General features: G+C 47.6%; 6 protein-coding genes across 6 annotated transcripts in view; 5 read left to right on the top strand and 1 right to left on the bottom strand.

Annotated features, from left to right (window-relative positions):
- The window catches only part of LOC128267412 (uncharacterized), a 43,907-nt gene extending 36,293 nt beyond the window's left edge, over positions 1–7,614 (bottom strand). Inside the window, exon 1 of the mRNA XM_053004242.1 lies at positions 7,475–7,614. Within this exon, the coding sequence (XP_052860202.1) occupies positions 7,475–7,528 (54 nt within the window). The 5' untranslated portion in view covers positions 7,529–7,614. The remainder of the gene's footprint in view (positions 1–7,474) is intronic.
- A 2,567-nt stretch (positions 7,615–10,181) lies between these two features.
- LOC128266951 (spermine oxidase-like) lies at positions 10,182–11,763 on the top strand. Its single transcript, XM_053003740.1, has 3 exons — positions 10,182–10,841; positions 10,896–11,458; positions 11,529–11,763. The coding sequence occupies exons 1-3, from the start codon at positions 10,182–10,184 to the stop codon at positions 11,761–11,763; spliced, it is 1,458 nt and encodes a 485-aa protein (XP_052859700.1).
- A 1,186-nt stretch (positions 11,764–12,949) lies between these two features.
- Positions 12,950–14,584, top strand: LOC128266952 (spermine oxidase-like). Its single transcript, XM_053003742.1, has 3 exons — positions 12,950–13,651; positions 13,717–14,279; positions 14,350–14,584. The coding sequence occupies exons 1-3, from the start codon at positions 12,950–12,952 to the stop codon at positions 14,582–14,584; spliced, it is 1,500 nt and encodes a 499-aa protein (XP_052859702.1).
- Positions 14,585–14,920: 336 nt separating this feature from the next.
- Positions 14,921–16,474, top strand: LOC128266953 (spermine oxidase-like). Its single transcript, XM_053003743.1, has 3 exons — positions 14,921–15,547; positions 15,611–16,173; positions 16,240–16,474. Exons 1-3 carry the CDS (start codon positions 14,921–14,923, stop codon positions 16,472–16,474), a joined length of 1,425 nt encoding a protein of 474 aa, XP_052859703.1.
- A 535-nt stretch (positions 16,475–17,009) lies between these two features.
- On the top strand, positions 17,010–18,662 carry LOC128266954 (spermine oxidase-like). The gene is made up of 3 exons (XM_053003744.1): positions 17,010–17,714; positions 17,776–18,341; positions 18,404–18,662. Exons 1-3 carry the CDS (start codon positions 17,010–17,012, stop codon positions 18,660–18,662), a joined length of 1,530 nt encoding a protein of 509 aa, XP_052859704.1.
- A 319-nt stretch (positions 18,663–18,981) lies between these two features.
- On the top strand, positions 18,982–20,673 carry LOC128266955 (peroxisomal N(1)-acetyl-spermine/spermidine oxidase-like). The gene is made up of 4 exons (XM_053003745.1): positions 18,982–19,160; positions 19,225–19,449; positions 19,523–19,742; positions 19,819–20,673. The coding sequence occupies exons 1-4, from the start codon at positions 18,982–18,984 to the stop codon at positions 20,671–20,673; spliced, it is 1,479 nt and encodes a 492-aa protein (XP_052859705.1).
- Positions 20,674–20,750: the final 77 nt, after the last annotated feature.

Raw genomic sequence — 20,750 nt, forward strand, 5'->3', positions numbered from 1 at the left:
GAGCATCCATCGAGCGTGGATTTGCGCCTCACGACTCAAGTTCCATATGCCATCGGAACGTCACCCATCATGATGTGGCATGTGGTGGATGGATATGTGAGTCCTTGTGCTTGGTTCGACTGCCAGAAACTGAGAACGTTGGAGCGAAAAAAACGAGTCAAACATTGAAAATGGAGAACGACCGGATGCCAGCTGCAAGTCAGGACGGACGGGAACCGCGGATCTGCGTGTCTGGGTGCTGGGTCAGCACATTTATCGCTGGCACACTGTCACAAGCATGAGTAGGAGCTTCCTTAGACGGATCCCGGACGGTTGATAAATAGTAATAAAACCGAACCTGCCATAAAACGAAACGGGAGTCACCAGAAAGAGTTGGTTACGTATTGCGATTTATTAATGTGCTAATCGTCATTTGTTTGCTAAAAATAAATCTTTCTACGTTCTGCTTTTGCTACTTAAGCAACAAAGCAAGTGTCACATTCTACGGTGGGTCCACCACCGATAAGATCCACCAGGCGGCTTGAGAGTGAGATTACATTTTGCAGTGTCGGAGCGTCATGCGCGTGTGTCAGAAACCGTGACCACAGGCCATAATCTTCGGCAAAGCCCCCATTTCCTCCCGACGGACACTGCTCTATTTCTGAGAAAGTGTCTCGCGAAACCGGAGACTTGTTTGTGCAGCAAAGTCACTCCGATTGCAACGCATACTATCGCCGCTACGATTGGCGTTGGTTACAGTTCTGCTGACATAGAGTGTGACAAGGTCCAGCGGTAATAGCGGTACATGTTTGCCATTCTTGAGTCACGGTTCCGTTTGAGGTGATTATTTCAAGATAACTTCGCGAAGCGTCGCCGGATCCCACAATCGTTTGTTTTAGTAACGTGACCTTAGACGGTTAAGCAGACCTTCTTTTTCTTGAATTTGATTGCATTAAATTAGCTTCATACATGTAGGACCTCTTACTAACTGGAACTCCATTAAAAGGACTGTCGCATGATCAATACTGCATGTCTGATTGCTGCGTAAATATGTTTGGCCCGTTTCGTCATCGCTTCGTAGGAGCGTAGAGAGAAAAAAATCCCCCTGGAGCCGATAGAGACGCAATTAAGTGATGATTGCAGTCGATCGATAGAACGGTTCGCAGCGGGACTATGCCTCACGCACAAAGAACGCCCCAACAGAACAGTGGCATAATTCAACATACCGTCAACGTAATCGACAACAGCAAACGAGCCCCACCAACCGATTGGTGCGGTGACCGATTTTACAATCGATTACATCTTTAACCTGACAAATCGTCGAAGCATTTGAGTGGTAAACCACCGGCCGCCGATCGGGTAGCGCCACCAAGTTTGGACTCGACCGCGTTACCCAAGTGCACCGCATGGAACATAGCATGGGATCCCAATTTTTCTCATTTCATTTCAACCCCCAAAGAAAGGTCGAAAACCAAAATGTCCCAACACAGTCCCAATCTTATCTTATCGCCAAAGGAAACCTAAGGTTCCGTGAGGTACGCTATCTCGTACGTTCAGGGGGAGTCTCGATACTATCGATTGTTTATCGTTTCACAGGTCTCGCTGCTCGAGGGCTCTTAATGACATAAGGCCGGGGTGCGATGAGCGTTTCCATGTGTTATGGGCATTTATTTAGTTTATGAGTTGAACCGTTCACACACTTTGTGTGTTATGGCCCCTCTCAAGTCACCATTCTTTCAACAGTTCCACCAACACCAATGGGTGACAGCTGTGATGCAGCCGAAAACAGCGTGTTTACGAGGGCAACATACACTGCTTTTCCTAATGATAGAATCACCCGTTTTTTCAGACTGAGGCTAAGATAAAACGCTGAACCGATTTTTCGAAGATGAAGAATCGATTTATTTAGCAAAAGAAATAATATCCATTGTTTGGTTTTGCGAAAAAAAAATTATTTTGACTTGGGGAGCCAAAAAACGATAAAACGGCTGTTTCAAAACGATAGACTCACTTGTAAAAGTCGGTCCTAGTCCAGTCCTACTAACACTAGTTGAATTGTCAAGTAACTGAGTTTATTAATCTCAGTAGTCTCGCATATTTTCTGTAGTTTATTGGCCATTTTGATCATAAATGGGTCGTGGAACTCAATTAGGAGAAGGCGAAAAGGGAAAATTGAAGCGTACCGTAGTGTTGGGAAGTCAAATCATGAAATAGCCTCATTACTGAAACGATCTCCAAAGGTTATCAATAATTACTTGAAAGATCCATCGAAATATGGGACTCGGAAGTCATCTGGCCAATCTGGCCGGCCAAAATTACTTAACCCTCGCGATGAACAAAGAGTAGTTAAAGCTGCGTCTAACACTACGAAAAGTTGTCGGCGTATTAAGAATGAATTCCACATGAATGTTAGCTATGCTACAATCTGAAGAACTCTTAGTTCCTCTGTAAGCATTGCCAGAGAATCAATGAGAAAAATTCCAGCAATGAAGACCCACCACAAAGCAGCAAGATTGCAATTTGCGAACGAGCATATGTCATGGAAAGACGAATGGAATTATGTAAGCTATCGATACATTGAGCTTTCCAATATTTGAGTTTTTTTTTTAATTCAGGTCGTTTGGAGTGACGAAAAGAAATTCAATCTCGATGGGCCTGATGGTTTTTGCCACTACTGGCAAGATTTGAGACGGGAACCTCGTTTTTTTAGAAGACGAAATTATGGCGCAGGTTCCATCATGATATGGGGTGCGTTTAGCAGGCAAGCTAAATGTAATTTAGCAATAGTTCCTTCACGAATGAACAGTGAAGGCTATATAGTCATTCTGGAGAGTAATTTGAAGCCATACCTGCATCGTTTCAACCACCACCCGCTAATTTTCCAGCAGGATAATGCACCTGTCCATGCAAGTAGAGCCACAAAAGCTTACTTGGAACATTTGGGAGTCAATTTAATGACCTGGCCGGCTGTTTCTCCAGACGTCAACCCTATTGAGAATGTTTGGGGAATTCTAGTGCGTGAGATCTATGCGGATGGCAAGCAGTACGAAAACTTACAGACGCTTGAAGTGGCGATTAGAAATGCTTGGCGTTCCCTGTCGATGAACGTGCTAAAGAACCTATCCGAAAGCATGCCAAAAAGGATATTTGAAGTAATAAATCGTAGTGGAGAGGCCACTGATTATTAAAACATCATAATTGTTATTCATTTTTACTGGGTGGCCCTATTTTCTTGAATAATACATAATGAGTCTATCGTTTTGAAACAGCCGTTTTATCGTTTTTTGGCTCCCCAAGTCAAAATAATTTTTTTTTCGCAAAACCAAACAATGGATATTATTTCTTTTGCTAAATAAATCGATTCTTCATCTCCGAAAAATCGGTTCAGCGTTTTATCTTAGCCTCAGTCTGAAAAAACGGGTGATTCTATCATTAGGAAAAGCAGTGTATCATCAACAGCACACGGAAAGACTTCCGGAGGGTGGTCTCCACAAAATGAGTTCGATCGAGCGTGAAAAACGAATCTCTCCGGCGCGTTCAGGTGCCATCGATTCGGTGATCCTTAAAATTGTTGGGAGTTTTCCAACCTGTTGTTTGCCCACCAGCAGCTGCTCAGGTCATTAATGCCTAAGGTCGCCATAAGTCCTGAAAGGAACGGAGGAAGCTTCAGGAGTTTTTTGTCATTCAATTTTCACTTTACTGTCACAGCAACAATCAACACCAAAGCCGTACTCTCTATGGCGTTCGTGTCCCCTCGACAATCAATCGACGTCAGAGCTGCCAAAGTTGGGATAGAGAAGCGGACAACAATACGTTCGCGTTTAGGTCCCCCTCTCTGCCAGTGGGTCAAGAGGATGGCTTCACGCTTTGAACCGTGCACAAAAAAACATCAAGTGTTTACTAACTGATTGCAGGTGTTTTTCGGTTGCGCTGCGTTTCACGAACCGTTTTCCGTGTTCGAAAACATCGCAACTCCCCAGAGCACACGTCAGCTACAGTGAAACTCACCCTCCAGTCAATTGGGAAGCAAAACCTGCTGGAAGCATAAGAAGGAGGCCCAAAACCCAGGCTTCCGAAAAACTTCTAAGTAGCTCCGAGAGAGATTTCATAATCCCCACGGTTCCGACCTGTTCCGCCTGTCAGCCTGTCACAGACAGGCGACGGAAAGTGGGTTCTCGGAAGTCGTGCTCCATTATATCGCCGGCGACGGTAAATCCGCTCCGTTCGAACTGTCCATTGTTTCATCGCACTGCTCTGTCGTAAACTGGAGAAGTTCCGGCTCAGCCCGATTGATGGCATACTACAGAATTGAAGTGGGCGGATCTATTGCACCTTCCGTACAACGAGCTCCCCAACGCACGAAATTATGCTCCGTTAGTTATCCGCACTCAAAATCGATCGAATCAGTCGGCAATCGATAAGGCATTGAATGATAAAGCCCCCAAATATGCTCCCTTCATGTATGGTGAATATTTTATCAAAACCGAGTAACGCCTCAACGAATCGTTCATCGTTTACTGTTCCAGTTTTTTTCGACTTGCAATACAAAAACCTACCACACACTTCGTTGATATCGGTAACGAGTGACGCGAGTGGGATGAATGATTGGTGACCGGTTAATTGTATTTACATACCACGGAACCTGCACGCCACGCCAACGCCACGAATCAAACGAGTTCAAAACAAAGCCCACTGGTTTGGTGCGGCGCCAGTTCTCCAACCTTCGGAAAATGATTAGCCACCCACTTCCGATGCCCCAATGCCCTTCTCGCATATGCTGCTCGTACTCTGCTTTGGGCCAAGTTGTCTCAACGAAAGCGAGACGAGGCACTCGCATAGAAAAGACCAGTGAAACACGGGCCATAACCAAAGACGTCAACAGCTTCTTTGGGGAAAAATTAGGTCAACCCGGAGAACCGGATCAAAGGCAGATAAATCCAGCAGCGCCCAACGGAAACACGTCAGCAAACTCCGCAAAATTTAAAAGGGGTAACAACAGGGGTGTTTTGTTTTACCTTAATTCGCCCTTTGCTCGGCTCGCAAACGGTAATTTTTTCACCGCAAACGTCTGTAATGCTTTTAAATATTCTCTTAAAGAATATAATCATGCAAAGCAAACCTATGATTAATGAGCAGCGTCAAGGGATTTAGTCTTAAGGTTTTAGTTTCTACAGTCCACAGATTGGAGTGTTCAGTGTTTGTGCATAAACTATGCTTTCCACCATCTAACAGGCAGATTTCCCCGAAGGAGAAATCCCGGGCATCGATGCGAAACAAAACTACAACATCCTTGAGAAAATGCCCTCAAAATAAGTGCCGTAAGGTCATAAACCTCCACAAGTCAACGCAGAAAAGTTCTACACCGATTGAAAACTGTGCTAAAATGCCGTAGACATCTGGCGCCTCAACGTTATGCTCTTTCCTGTAGCTCCAACCCAAACAGGGTAATAAAATTTTGCTTATCAGCATGGCGATCCCACAATCCCTGGCCTGGCCGGATGTACCGGAAAAATCCAACCAAAGCCAAGGGTACCATTGTTCTGCGATCGAATGTTGTCGATTGCGTCTAGCGGAAGTGGCGGGCTGTGCTAGAAAATCTCAGGCCACGATATAATTTCTCGTTCTCCGCCGAGCTCGCAGACTAGATGCAGACATACCGATACCGAACCCGGATGAGGATTATGTTTGATTGACGACAGAAAAGGACACAACCACCGGGCAGAGCTAAACTTTCCCGGCGTCATGTCAATGCTAGAGGACACTGACATCGGATTTGTATGCTTTTTGGTGAAACGATAGCGATAAGAAGCAGATGCTGTGCCAGCACTTTTTCGCCCTCTGTTCTAGCGTACGACCAGCAGCATGGGTAGTAGCATAATTATTGCTATCATTGCTTTACATTTAATTTAAAAACCTCCATTGGTTGTGCGCTATTGAGAGAAATATTTGCGTAAATTACGTAGAAACCATTTACGTAGAAGCAGAATGACGAACCAACGTATTTCACTAAACTTTTGTTGCTCCTTCCGAATAGAATAACATACGCTTTTATTGAAACCCTTTCTTGACCTCTCCGTGGCAAGTCATCAATCATCAACCCTCGTTCGGGAGGAAAGAAATAAATTTGCATTTAATCAAATTTTCTGTTACCCGATGCACGTAGCGCCGATTCTTCGCATGCCGCCCTCTCGTTCACAAGCAAACAATAACCAAAACAGAAACAATGTAACAAAGTCCATCGCGGTCATGCTCGCATGCTCCCTCTCCGGCAAGGTACACAACCCATAGCTGGAGGATCCGTTCCGAGGGGTCCGTTCAGCAAACTTTGAGCGCAAACTAACGGATGGAGAGCAAGGCACAGGCCGAAGACGAACCAGCTCGTCCAACATAAACCGTCGTACCCCCCTACGAGCGGATGGTCAGGAGATGTAAAACAAAACAGAAACGAGAGCAGTCCAAACGGGCCCGCAACAAACGGCGGGAGCAGCATAAAAGGCAAATGAATGAATTTTAATGAAACGACCATAAAGCATAAGGAGCGGCACCGCGAGCGGAGCGATCGGATCGCGCTTGGGGCTGGGGGCGAACGGAGACGAAAGGGGGACGGAAAGCAACGGGTTAAAGGGTTTGAGAAAAAAGGGCAGCGGCATTCACGGCGCGCCACCGTAATCATCCGTAGACTAAGGACGGAAAAAGGCCTCTCGCTATTTCTTTCCCCTGTGCGGCGGCCACCATCGGCGGGGTAGAAAAACTCCTTGGGCCAGGCCAGAATGAAGAAATGGATATCGAACCCGCCAAAGCAACTTCGTCAACAGGATGTAAATAAATATCTTTGTTGCCGTTGCGGCTGCCTTCGTCGCGGCGCGTCGCCAACACAGAAACTTCTTAGGTACGCGGGGGGCAAGGCTCCGGGGGTCTGCACGCCTGGCCGGTGGTGCGGGAAACCTCACAAGGAAACCGAGGGCAGGTTATGGCAAATCCTACGTCGGTTCCCACTTGAGCTCGGTTTGCCCGCTTCCTCGCCTCCTTGGGGACACGACCGGGGCTCAAAAAAGGCGTCAGAATTCCACAGAGCGAACACCGCAACTTTGGTACTTCCGCCTATTATCGCTCGAAGGCGCGCGCAAGCCGATCTGCTCTCGGTCTTCCACCTTCAAGGGGGTTTGGTGAGGCGATTGGGAATGCGGAATTTTCCCATGGGCCGCGGAACGCGACCGGAAACGGGAGGTTTAACCTCATCATAAGCGTCACCGTCGTCAAGTGCAGACACCGCTACCGTTCTGCCGGTTGGGCCGGCTTCCGTCTGCGTGGATCCAGGAGCGTAAAAATAGCGTCGCAGTCAATGAACGGAAATGGGATGTGAAAACCAGGTTGGAGATTTCTATGTAACAACGTTTGCTGCACGTTTATGCATGTTTCAATATAATTTTATGTTGTTTCTAAAATCGAGCAAGATTCGCCATTTTAAGAGTAGTTTTAATCTTCAAACACTCACCAATTGCAGGAAGCATATTGACAACAGGAAGTGTCGTCTCGTGCACGATCCCATGTCACATTATTTGCAGCCCGTTGTTGGGGGCTGATCTGAGATCCACTTTATCGGGTCAAGAAGTAGAAGTGGCTGAGCTGGTCGCCACCATCCGTGACGATACTGAGATGATTCACACGTAACGGACGGTGATGACTCGTCGACGCAGCGATCGCAGACAGGTATGAATCAGCCCGAAGGAGCACGATCGCGCGGTTCAAATTCGAGTGCAAAAACGGAAACTTCAACGGGGTGCGATTGCCGATCGTCGATCGTCGATCGGGTTGATAATTGATGCTAAAATTACACACTCACCACCACACTGAGAAAACGAGATAAAACACCAGATTGGCCACTGCACAGAGAACCACGCACGATCTACACTATCGATCGGTTGAGGTAGATCACCAGCGGGCACCGAGTGGCGGAAATGCCGCAAACTGGGCGATAAAACAGATCAAGACGGCTAGTAGAAAATCGAGGATCATCAGGACGACGATCGACGATGCTGCTGCAACACACCGCAAAGTGCACCGCCGCACACACTCACACTCAGCACTATGGTCGCGTTAAATGTTGGCAAGCTGCGACGGTGCGTAGGCTCGACATTTAACTCGCCCTTTCGGTGGAACGGGCTTAAGAGATCGGCTCTTAGGTGTATATGTGCGGCGCGTCGTTGGCGTTGGGCTGATGATGAATGGTTGGTACGCGCACACACGTTCCGTTTCCTTGGAGGCTCTCTCGTACGATCACACACACTCACATGGATCGTTGCGATCACCACCGTCGCGGAACACAGGCCACCTTTTTTGCACCGGGGTTAACGACGAAGCGTGCGTATCGAACCAGAATTTGCACGCACCTTTTTCTATCCAGCCAGTGAATGGTGGTGCAACCAGTGAATGATTTAAACGCCATCCGCAGCGCGATCAACCGCCGAAACATAAAACCGTTCCACCGAGACCTACAATGCACGCCAACGCCACAACCGCACCGTTCGAAAGTTCTGAGCGACTGAGCACCACTAACGATAACTGAGCTAACAACATCGGAGCGCTCCAAGATCGAGAGGAAGCGAGTTTCGGAGAGTACTGGGTTGAATATTGGGATGTTGAATAAGTTTGGCGGTACGCTGTAATAAAATCAAATTTTTATGGTTTGAAATGCACTTTATTATTCAGCCGAAACTGAACTGAACATCTTCTGGGGCGATTTCTGAACACGAACTTGTTTCGGAATCGTTATACTTTCAACATTGATTCATAAATTTCCTTTGCTTTTAAACCTTCCAAAACTAAAAATGCAATCACTGCACGATACTTGATCGTTTCCGTTGTAAAAAATACTGTGACACGTCGATACTAAATGGCTTGTAAACGAAGTGACCGATTGAAATGAAACAAGTAGCAAACGCCCTCTGGTATCGAACGGCAAAACTTATTGAACACCCCAATATTCAACCACTTGTTGTTGTGTAGGACGCAGAAACTCTCTCCTCTCTTGTTGTGCATTTCGTAAACATAAAGCTCAGAACCACGAGAACGAGAGGAGAGAAATTTCATACATTTCACAACGGAAATTTCATTTCACAATTTTTCATATTTCCCAGTTTTCTTAAAGCTTATAGCGACCCATTTCGTAAATTTCTAAGTGTTTACTAAATGTCTACAATTTTCAGAATCATGTTTGATATTTTGAACGTCAAATAAGGGGTAATTCAAAAGAGAACGCTTATTTGACCACCCTGTAGTGTAGAGCGTGCGACAAAGAAAGCAAATTCAAATTAGCCCAACATGTTTGGGTGGCAACCGAAAGTAGCTCAGTTTGCTCACTTCACCAACCAAACGTCAATCTGGTTAAAATTAAAAAATCGGATTCTGGTCGGTTAGACCTTGAACCGAAGCAAATTGGTGTGATCAAAAAAAACCCGTTTGTGTTTGTAAAAAACGTTGCGAGGCGGGGGAAACGATAGGTGAGCATATAACATTTGGAAGTCAATGTAAAAAGTGACATTATCCGACTCGACGTACTGTGAAGGCCACTCTACAAATTATATAGATCGTGTACGGTAATAATTTCAATGGCCGATGGAAGATAAACTAATTTGCATCGTGTTTGATCTACGTTTGAAAGGAAGTGGTCTTCGTGACATTTCGTATTCCGTAGTGGTTAAAATTGGAAAAAGTGTTTCTAAAAACTGAGATAGGGTCAATGACCGTTGGCGTGCCGATTTTCCAGCACGTTATCTTCGGGCTTCTTCTGCTTTCCCAGTCAACGCCGGAAACGATGTGCAAATGAAGTCCATTCATAGTGCAACATCTTGAAGAGATTATTTCGATTGTCTTACGCCAATCAATCGAAATCAGTGACAGTTTTAGATTGCGCCATACAGTAATGGCACACCGTTACCACGAGGGTCCGACTATATATTGAGGTTCGGATCTGGTTTGGCGGATCAGTTGTGTGCTGCCTGAAGCGTGGTATCAGTGCCTGCGATAAGTATAAGGTATCGTGTGAACTTACAATACCTGAAATCGCATCTTCGTCCGGTGATCACCCGTATTCTATTTCCATTTTAAAAGGCGGACAGTATTTCATCCGTTTTGCCAGAAGAGTGCCCCCTTGCCCGTTAACGATGAAGTGGACCTTCGTAGTGCTTGTTGTGGCTTGGGGAATGGTCGCCGCCAGCCTTTCCGGAACATCCGCTGCAACGAATCCGCGAATTGTTATCATCGGGGCCGGGGCATCGGGGATTGCAGCTGCTACGACTCTGTACCGGGCTGGGCTCACCAACATCACTGTGCTGGAGGCTTCGCATCGAATCGGAGGACGAGTTAATTCGGTGCCTTTTGGCGGTGACGATTCGCCTGTGGAGTTGGGAGCTCAGTGGTGTCACGGAGAGGAAGGTAACGTTGCTTACCAGATGGCGTCCGCATTTCCCGGTCTACTCAAAACCTCCATGATCGTGGAAGAAGAATTCCTGGTCCAGTCGGATGGAACACAGGTGCCGGAGACGATTTCCGATCGCCTCTGGGCTTTAAGCGAATCCATCTTAGAAGCATCTTATACCGCTGACTACGCGGGATCGTTGGGCGACTATATTACCACTCAGTATCGCGCCGAAATAAACTCGCCACAGTACAGTGACATCAATCGTGAGCTGGCGGAGCAGTTTTTGGTAAGTTTCCACAACTCCGAACGAGGCCGTAGAGCGATCGATTCGTGGTTTGATGTGGCCACATCGAGTGACGACGACTATGAAGTAACCGAAGGAGAGCAAGCCTTAGCCTGGACGGGAAAGCGGGGCTTCAGCTCGATACTGGACATACTGACGGTAAGTCACTTAGTGAACACAAGTTTAATACGAAATATTTATCCAATGACACAGGGAACTTTCCCAGGATCCACCAGCTCAGTGGTGCCAATCAACACTCTGACTAGCTTCAACAAAGTTGTTAACGGTATCCACTGGGAAGGAACTACCGATGACCTTGTTACAGTCGCTACCGAAGACGGTTCTCGATATTCTGCCGATCATGTAATTGTGACCGTATCGCTGGGTGTGTTAAAGGCGGACTCTCGTACCATGTTCACCCCCGCGTTACCGACGATCAATCAGAACGCGATCGATGGCCTCAACTTTGGTACGGTGAACAAGGTGTTCCTTCTGTTCGATACTCCCATTCCCGAAGCGTTCGGGAATATTGTCAATCTCCTGTGGTACGAGCAGGACCTTCAGACTTTACGGCAATCGAAGCACGCCTGGACCGAGGCCGTTGGCTATTTCTACCGCGTGGACAGCAAACCGCACGTACTCTGCGCTTGGTTGAACGGGGTTGAAGGTCGCCAGGCCGAACTGTTGTCGGATGACGCGATTAAGGAGGGTCTGCTGTATCTGCTCAGCCTTTTCGGTAAGAACTACAACTTCGGAAACGTACATGCTGTTTTGAGGTATGTTTGTCACACTGAATGCGAATATGCAGCAGCAGCCAGAACATACAAGATCTTCATCCATTCTCAGATCAAAATGGTCTTCAGAACGCTTCATCCGTGGATCTTACTCTAGCCGATCGATCGCCACTGAACATCTTCAAACTGGAGCGGCTGATCTGGGAGAATCGCTCACAGCTACTGATGATCTACCAGTAGTTCTGTTTGCTGGTGAAGCGACCAGCGTCAAACACTACTCCACTGTCCACGGTGCGATCGAAAGTGGTCAACGTGAAGCGAATCGTTTGATCAACCTGTATGAATGATCTACACTCTTCGGAAACGAAGATTGAGTTCATACAAAAATGGAAATGGAATAAATTTTACTTCAGCATTCAAAGTTCGATCGTTGGTCCCAGCGGTCAGTTGGTCTTTTTTCAGTGGTCCCAGCGTGACAATGATCTACACTCTATGCTGATTAGACATGCTGTCACTTTGCATGAACACATCGCTGAGCGGTCTTATCCTGCAGCAGAGATTTTCCAGATCGGGCACGGTAATAATTTCAATGACCGATGGAAGATAAACTAGTTTGAAAGGTCTTTGATCTACGTTTGAAAGGATGTGATCTTCGTAACATTTCATATTCTGAGCTGTGGTTAAAATGGTATGGTATAAAAACTGAAATGGGTTAAAGGTCCAACAACACGCAGTTTACTATCCATTTTTCTTAAAAGTTAAAATTGTTTTAAAAGTTGCTGAATTTAATATGAAAGTGCAAGAACAAATCGGCGATCAAGGATAGGTCTCGTAGAGACCGTAGATGTTAGACCCACCGTAGGCGTACCCATTTTCCAGCACGTTATGTTCCGGCCTTTTCTGCTTTCCCAGTCAACTCCGTAAACGATGTGCTGTAGCATATCTGTCAAACGGTTAGGCAAAAAGATGCACTCAGCAATAAATAGCAAAGTACAACATCCCACCGAAATTGCAACACCTGGAGCGTATAACCTCGTGTTAGAATTTCACTCTCCGTGAGTTTCGCCCTCCGAACGTCAGCAGCCTCGTTTTACTTCCTTCCGTTTAAGTCACTAGTATATAGGCGGGCAACGATCGAGAAATGCTGACGCGAAAGCATTTCGCCATGACGCTGTTCAATTCACTTGCAGTGCAAATAAAGGAAAGCCCATTCATAGGACAACATCTTGAGAGAATATTTGGATTGTTTTACACCAATCAATCGGACTCATTGACAGTTTTAGATTGCGCCATATGGTAATGGCATACCATTACCACGAGGGTCCGACTATATATTGAGGTTCGGATCTGGTTTGGCGGATCAGTTGTGTGCTGCCTGAAGCGTCGTATCAGTGCCTGCGATAAGTATAAGGTATCGTGTGAACTTACAATACCTGAAATCGCATCTTCGTCCAGTGATCACCCGTATTCTATTTCCATTTTAAAAGGCGGACAGTATTTCATCCGTTTTGCCAGTTGCCTTGCCCGTTAACGATGAAGTGGACCTTCGTAGTGCTTGTTGTGGCTTTGGGAATGGTCGCCACCAGCCTTTCCGGAACATCCGCTGCAACGAATCCGCGAATTGTTATCATCGGGGCCGGGGCATCGGGAATTGCAGCTGCTACGACTCTGTACCGGGCTGGGCTCACCAACATCACTCTGCTGGAGGCTTCGCAGCGCATTGGAGGACGCATTAACTCTGCGCCTTTTGGTAGTAACGCTTCGCCCGTGGAGCTGGGAGCTCAATGGTGTCACGGAGAAGGAGGTAACGTTGCTTACCAGATGGCGTCCGTATTTCCCGGTCTACTCGAAACTTCCATCGTCGAGGAAAACGAATACTTGGTCCAGTCGGATGGAACACAGGTGCCGGAGTCGATTTCCGATCGCCTGTGGGCTTTGGGCGAATCCATCTTAGAAGCATCCTATACCTCCAACTACGACGGATCGTTGGGCGACTATATTACCACTCAGTATCGCGCCGCAATAAACTCGCCAGAGTACAGTGACATCAATCCTGAGCTGGCGAAGCAGTTTTTGGTAAGTTTCGACAACTCCGAACTCCGAGGCCATAGTGCAATCGATTCGTGGTTCGATGTGGCCGCAACGAGTGACGACGGGTATGTGGAAACCGAAGGAGAGCAATCGCTAGCCTGGACGGGAAAGCGGGGCTTCAGCTCGATACTGGACATAATGACGGTAAGTCGCTTAGTGAGTTTTATACACACACAAGTTTTATACGAAATACTTATCCTGTGACACAGGGAACTTTCCCAGGATCCACCAACTCAGTGGTGCCAATCAACACTCTGACTAGTTTCAACAAAGTGGTTAACGGTATCCACTGGCAAGGAACTACCGATGACCTTGTTACAGTCGCTACCGAAGACTGTTCACTATATTCTGCCGATCATGTGATTGTGACCGTATCGCTGGGTGTGTTAAAGGACAACTCTCGTACCATGTTCACTCCCGCGTTACCGACGATCAATCAGAACGCGATCGATGGCCTCAACTTTGGCACGGTGAACAAGGTGTTCCTTCTGTTCGATACTCCCATTCCCGAAGCGTTCGGGAATGTCGTCGATCTCCTGTGGTACGATCAGGACCTTCAGACTTTACGGCAATCGAAGCACGCCTGGGCCGAGGCTGTTGGCTTTTTCTACCGCGTGGACAGCAAACCGCACGTACTCTGCGCTTGGTTGAACGGTGTTGAAGGTCGCCAGGCAGAACTGTTGTCGGATGACGCGATTAAGGAGGGTCTGCTGTATCTGCTCAACATTTTCGGTAAGAAGTACAACTTCGGAAACGTACAAGCTGTTTTGAGGTATGTTTGTCACACTGAAAGCGAATATGCAGCAGCAGCCAGAACATACAAGATCTTCATCCATTCCCAGATCAAAATGGTCTTCAGATCGCTTCATCCGTGGATCTTACTCTAGCCGATCGATCGTCACCGAACGTCTTAAAACTGGAGCGGGTGATCTGGGAGCATCGCTCACAGCTACCGATAATATACCAGTAGTTCTGTTTGCTGGAGAAGCCACCAGCGTCAAACACTACTCCACTGTCCACGGTGCGATCGAAAGTGGCCAACGTGAAGCGAATCGTTTGATCAACCTGTATGCATGAGCTACACTCTTCGGAAACGAAGATTGAGTTCATACAAAAATGGAAATGGAATAAATTTTACTTCAGCATTCAAACTTCCCTTTGAGCTAAATTTATCCGAGATAAACCGCGATAAATCTTATCCAATGTGACGCAACCGAGCATCACTAGCACCCGGTTTGATTGTGGTCCGGTAAATGTGTGTGTGTAATGTTTGCTTATCAGACATTCTCAATAAGCGCTTTCGATGCTCGCTGACTGCGGTAAAAACTCACGCTTAAAATACGTACGATGAGAACCGACTTAAACAGTCAGTCGTCTGTTTGGTCCGTGTACTGTTTGTTCCGTAAACGAACGATGGCAAATCCGCGTGTAGTCGTGGTCGGTGCCGGAGCAGCGGGTATTGCCGCTGCTAGCAAACTCTACCAGAGTGGCATTACGAACGTAACGATTCTCGAGGCATCGGATCGCTACGGAGGACGCCTCCATACGACTCCGTTCGGTAGTGCCGGCGTTGTGGAGCTGGGTGCCCAGTGGTGCCACGGCGAGCAAGGTAACGTGGTTCACGAGCTAGCGTCCGGTTTTCCTGGTCTTTTGAAATCATCCGTTGCCGCGGAAAAAATCGTGCTAGTGCGCTCAAACGGCCAGCGAGTGGATCCAGATGTTTTTGAGCGCCTGATGGCTATGAGCGAAGCACTTGTGGAATCGGAAGAGCGCGACGAGTTCGAAGGAAGTTTAGGAGAATTTTTCACGGCCAAATACTGGGAAAAGATCGATAAAGAAGAATCCTTCCGCGATGTCGAACGAGCGTTGGCTGAACAGTTTCTGGTCTATTATTATAACTACAATCGGGGCTACAATGCGTACGATTCGTGGTATGAAGTGGCCGCTCAGGAAACCGACAGCTATGAGCCAGCGGAAGGAAATCAGGCACTTGCCTGGACAGGGCCCAAGGGGTTCTCTACCGTTCTGGATATTCTGTCGGTAAGACGATCCTCGGAGTGCTCTACTTTTTACTAGGTCTTACAGATGTCGCATATATTGTAGGGTAATTATCCAAGTTCTAGCCTTGCCCCCGTGCCACTGGAGCAGCTCACTAAATTTAATGAATTGGTTACCAACATTGATTGGCGCGAAACTCCAGCGCATACTGTCATTGTGACCACCAAAATCGGATCGTGCTACGATGTTGACCATGTGATCCTAACGGTCCCGTTGGGTGTTCTGAAGGAAGCTTATCGTACACTGTTTACCCCACCGATACCTTCTATCAACCAGAACGCCATTGAGGGAATTTACTTCGGCACACTGAACAAAGTTTTCCTTTCATTCGATACTCCTATTCCGGAGCAGCTTGGAAACGTGCTTCATATGTTGTGGTACGAGAATGATTTGAAAACGCTGCGTGAATCAAAGCATTCCTGGGCGGAAGCGGTGTCCACCTTTTCGAGGGTCGACGGTCAGCCCAACGCCCTGTGCGCCTGGTTAAACGGCCCCGAAGGTCGGCAGGCAGAACAGCTTCCGGATGACACGGTTCAGGAAGGATTGCTCTATCTTTTGAGTATATTTGCCAACAACGTCCACTTTGGGAAGGTTCAAGCAATTTTAAGGTACGTCTCGAATCCACGGAAACAACATTAGCATTAGACATTATGCGTTGGGATTCTCACCCGCAGGTCCAACTGGTCATCAAACCGTCTCTTCCGCGGCTCGTACTCTAGCCGATCGATCACCACGGAGCGCATGCAAACGGGCGCCAAATATCTTACCTACCCGTTGATGGACGCCATGAATACTCCGCGGGTTCTGATGGCCGGAGAAGCTACCAGCCACGTGCATTACGGAACGGTGCAGGGCGCCATCGAGAGCGGACAGCGTGAAGCACAGCGCTTAATCGATCTGTACAAGTGATGTGTTAGTTTAATACAAACTGTATGGTTGTATGTAAATTTAAGAGTTATGTTAATTTCATCACTGGTTTATCACTAAACCAAACCGGACTGGGGTGAGTAACATAAGCTTAATGGTATTTAAATCCTTGCCCTATAATCATTACGATAAGGCAGGAACTCAATTTATTTTGGGGTGTCGATAAAAGGGTTTTTATCTCATGTCAATTTAAGTGTAAGCCTAATTTTCGTCGCTCGATGCGTCTACTAAGCAAGTGACAGCATTCGGAAGGAAACTCACGCATACCACCCAGACACATGCTGTAAGATTCCAACATTCAGCGAAGATCGTTTTCGTGCACAGAGTTTCGGCCTAAATTTAGAACAATTACCAACCTAGACCGTGACCTCGTATAAACTGTGACACAGTTCTGCATCTCAGTCTTCTATTTGTTCATATCGTTTGCATTATCAAACACGGTAAAGATAACGCGTCCATCGCTTACCACACAATCCCTGCGAGCCCTTCCGACACTCCGTTACTCAAAACTCACGCAATGAAGTGGAGTAATGCAGTCATTGGCTTACTCTGCGGTTTGTTCGTCGGGTCCACAGTTTGTTCCGAGCGCGATATGGTAAACCCGCGCGTAATCATTGTTGGAGCCGGAGCGGCAGGCGTGGCCGCGGTTAGCAAACTCTACCAACGTGGTTTAACGAATTTAACCGTTCTCGAGGCATCGGAACGCTACGGAGGACGCATCCGCACGACTCCGTTCGGTAGTGGAGCCGGCGTCGTGGAGCTGGGTGCCCAGTGGTGCCACGGCGAGCAAGGTAACGTGGTTCATGAGCTAGCGTCCCGATTTCCCGGTCTGCTAAAATCATCCATTGCCAAAAAAGAGCTCGCTCTCGTGCGTTCAAATGGCGAGAGGATAGATCCGACAGTGTTTGGTCAATTAATGGCGCTTGCGGAAGCAATTGAAGAGTTGGACGAGCGCCGCGAGTTCGACGGAAGCTTCGGGCAGTTTTTCGAAGCAAAATTTTGGGAAAAACTAGACATTGACGAGGCTTACCGTGGCGTAGATCGCGAGTTGGCGCGACAGTTCCTTGTGTATTATCACAATTACAATCGTGGCTACAGTGCCTACGATTCTTGGTACGACGTGGCCGCCCATGAAGCAGATGGTTTCGAAATTACCGAAGGCGATCAATTGCTGGCATGGACCGGGGCGAGAGGCTATTCCTCCATTTTGGATATTCTTTCGGTGAGTGGTGACGGTGGAACTTGTTCGAACCTTACAACAATCTGATATTGCAAACCTACAGGGAAACTATCCGGGATCCGATGCTAGCACACGAGTGCCGCTGGATGCGCTGACTATCTTTAATCAGTTTGTTACCAACATTCAATGGCAAGGAGCTCCCGGTAACTCCGTCGTTGTGACCACCGAAGACGGAGCGCGCTACGACGCTCACCATGTGATTGTAACGGTTTCCTTGGGGGTGCTGAAGGAAAATTACCGTACCATGTTCACACCACCGCTACCCTCCGTTAACCGACAGGCCGTCGAAGGAATCCAGTTTGGAGCGGTGAACAAGATTTTCATACTTTTCAATGCTCCTATTCCGGCACAGTTTGGAAATGCCATAAGCCTGCTTTGGTACGAACGAGATCTGCTGGCACTTAACCAGACGAAACACGCCTGGACGGAAGCAGTGTCCTTTTTCTATCGAGTGGATAGCCAACCAAACGTCCTTTGCGCTTGGTTAAATGGCCCCTTAGGTAGGCAAGCAGAGTTGCTGCCCGATGACACGATCCGGGAAGGATTGCTTCATCTTCTGAGTGTATTTGTTAACAAAATCGAATTTGGAGAGGTTCTTGCTATCGTGAAGTATGTCCCCTTCAAGTAAATGTTGGCATGGGTTAATATGCATTGAATTACTTACCGATTAGGTCCAACTGGTCATCAAACCGTTTCTTCCGCGGTTCGTACTCTAGCCGATCGATCGCCACGGAACGCATGCAAACGGGCGCCAAATATCTTGCCTATCCGCTAATGGACATCAACAGCACACCGCGGGTCCTGATGGCCGGGGAAGCCACCATGGAGAAGTATTATTCCACCGTTCACGGAGCAGTCGCCAGTGGACAGCGTGAAGCGAACCGTTTGATTGATCTGTACAAACAAAAGAGAGGCTCGAATGATCAATAAGTTACCATCTGTACCGTTAGCAAGGCGTAAAACGTCTTAAACAAATTTAAATACGATAATAAATTCGAATATTACATATTTCACCGAATTGTGATAACTGACACCAACGACGAAAAACGTTGTTCTTCCTCCGCTAGGATAGAATACTTTCCTTATCGCAAGCTGATAGCGCTGAGACGAGCCATTATCGCAACGAAACGTTCGATTAATTCAGTATTTCGCTAGTTCCTCGGCAACAGAGAGCGCTAACCCGACGCACGTGATAAAACCGATTCAGTTACAGCACTCATTTGATTAGTTCCACCAAACTGTAGAAAAAATGAATTCTTCGCCCGCCGTGTTGATCGTTGGAGCCGGTGCAGCGGGCATTGCAGCAGCAACGCGACTACTTGAACACGGATTCTACAATCTTACCATCCTGGAGGGCGAGAATCGCATCGGAGGCCGCATCCATTCTGTACGGCACGGGAACAACATGCTCGACTATGGTGCCCAATGGTAGGTCCTCACCGGAAATGTGGCGGACTCGATATTTTGACCAGTTTGCTGGTCTTCTTTCTAGGGTACATGGTAAGGATAATAATTTCATCTACGATATGGCCAACGAGTACGGACTGGTCGAAATTGAGCCACACAAGGAGAACGACCTCTACTACCGTTCGAACGGTGAGCCCGTGCCGAAACACTTGTCAGACCGGATGATGAACACCCTGCACAAACTGCTCGATGCAAACGTCGAAGCGTTGAAGAGCTTTTCGGGATCTCTGGGAGAGTTCTATGACATGGTGTAGGTTTATTAGTAGCAGATTTTTCTTCTTCCGAAACCAATCTCCATTAAAGCGCGGCGATTCATTTGGCAGATTCCAGGATGCATTACGGGCCGGAAAGTTCGCTGGAATAGATCGACGGACTTGTTATCAGCTGTATGATTTTTTCATCAAGTACGAAAACACTTACAATGCCACCGACACCCTCCACGAAATATCCGGTGCTGGATTGCTGGAGTTTGAAGACAACCAGGACGAGTACCTTATCAACTGGAGGAATCGTGGATTTCACACGCTCCTTGACTTACTAATGGTAAAAACAATGGCAACCAGAGCAGGAGCTTTCAGGCAATCCACTGGGTAAGCTTGTGTTTTCTCATGCTTCACAGAAAAAACTACCCGAACAGAACGGTGCCAACCCGATTCCGGTTGAAGATTACATTCGGTTCAATCATACCGTCAACTCGATCCGATGGAACACCAATCTGGATCGGGAGTCTGTTACGATCGGCTGTGCCAATGGAGCAACGTTTACGGCTCGCCATCTCATCGTAACCGTGTCCCTGGGAGTGTTACAGGAAATGCACCATCGCTGGTTCGACCCGCCGCTACCCCTGGCCAAACGGAATGCCATCGAGGGTCTCTACATCGGCACGATCGGTAAAATGTTTCTCGAGTTTGATGAGCCCTTCTGGCCAACGGACGGGACTTGGCATGGATTCGGCCTGCTGTGGGAGAAAGACGATCTCGATCAGATCGCATCGGACCGGCGCTGGCTGACGGGGGTCTGCAGTTTCTTTGTTCCGGCACACACAGAACGCCTGCTGGTGGCATGGGTTTTCGGAGATGCAGCGCGCACTATGGAATCGCTACCGGAAGCGGACGTCATACACGGATTGATGTACTTGCTGCGTAAATTTATTCCCCCCACGTTCGGACGACTACCGGCCGTCCCACGATGGTTTTCACGCACGCGATGGCACAACAATCCACACTTTCGTGGCGCTTATAGCAGCCGGTCGCTAAAATCGGACTTGATGAATGCTAAGGCAGCCGATCTGGCCACACCGTTGCTGACGGGGGAAGGTTCGCGTGCTCTACCAATCGTTCAGTTTGCCGGTGAAGCTTCGCATCCTGAGCTTTACTCGACCGTCCAGGGAGCCGTCGGAAGCGGGTGGCGCGAGGCAAACCGTTTGATCACCGCGTACCGGACCAGTACTCTGCCAAAGAAAGCAAAACTATGAACAGTGATGAGCATGAGATGTCTTTAGCAACTTTAGCAGTCTTTACCTTGATTTTAACTGATTTTAACTGATAATTA

This window comes from Anopheles cruzii, chromosome 2 (assembly GCF_943734635.1).
Source record: "Anopheles cruzii chromosome 2, idAnoCruzAS_RS32_06, whole genome shotgun sequence".
Taxonomy (NCBI): Eukaryota; Metazoa; Arthropoda; class Insecta; order Diptera; family Culicidae; genus Anopheles; species Anopheles cruzii.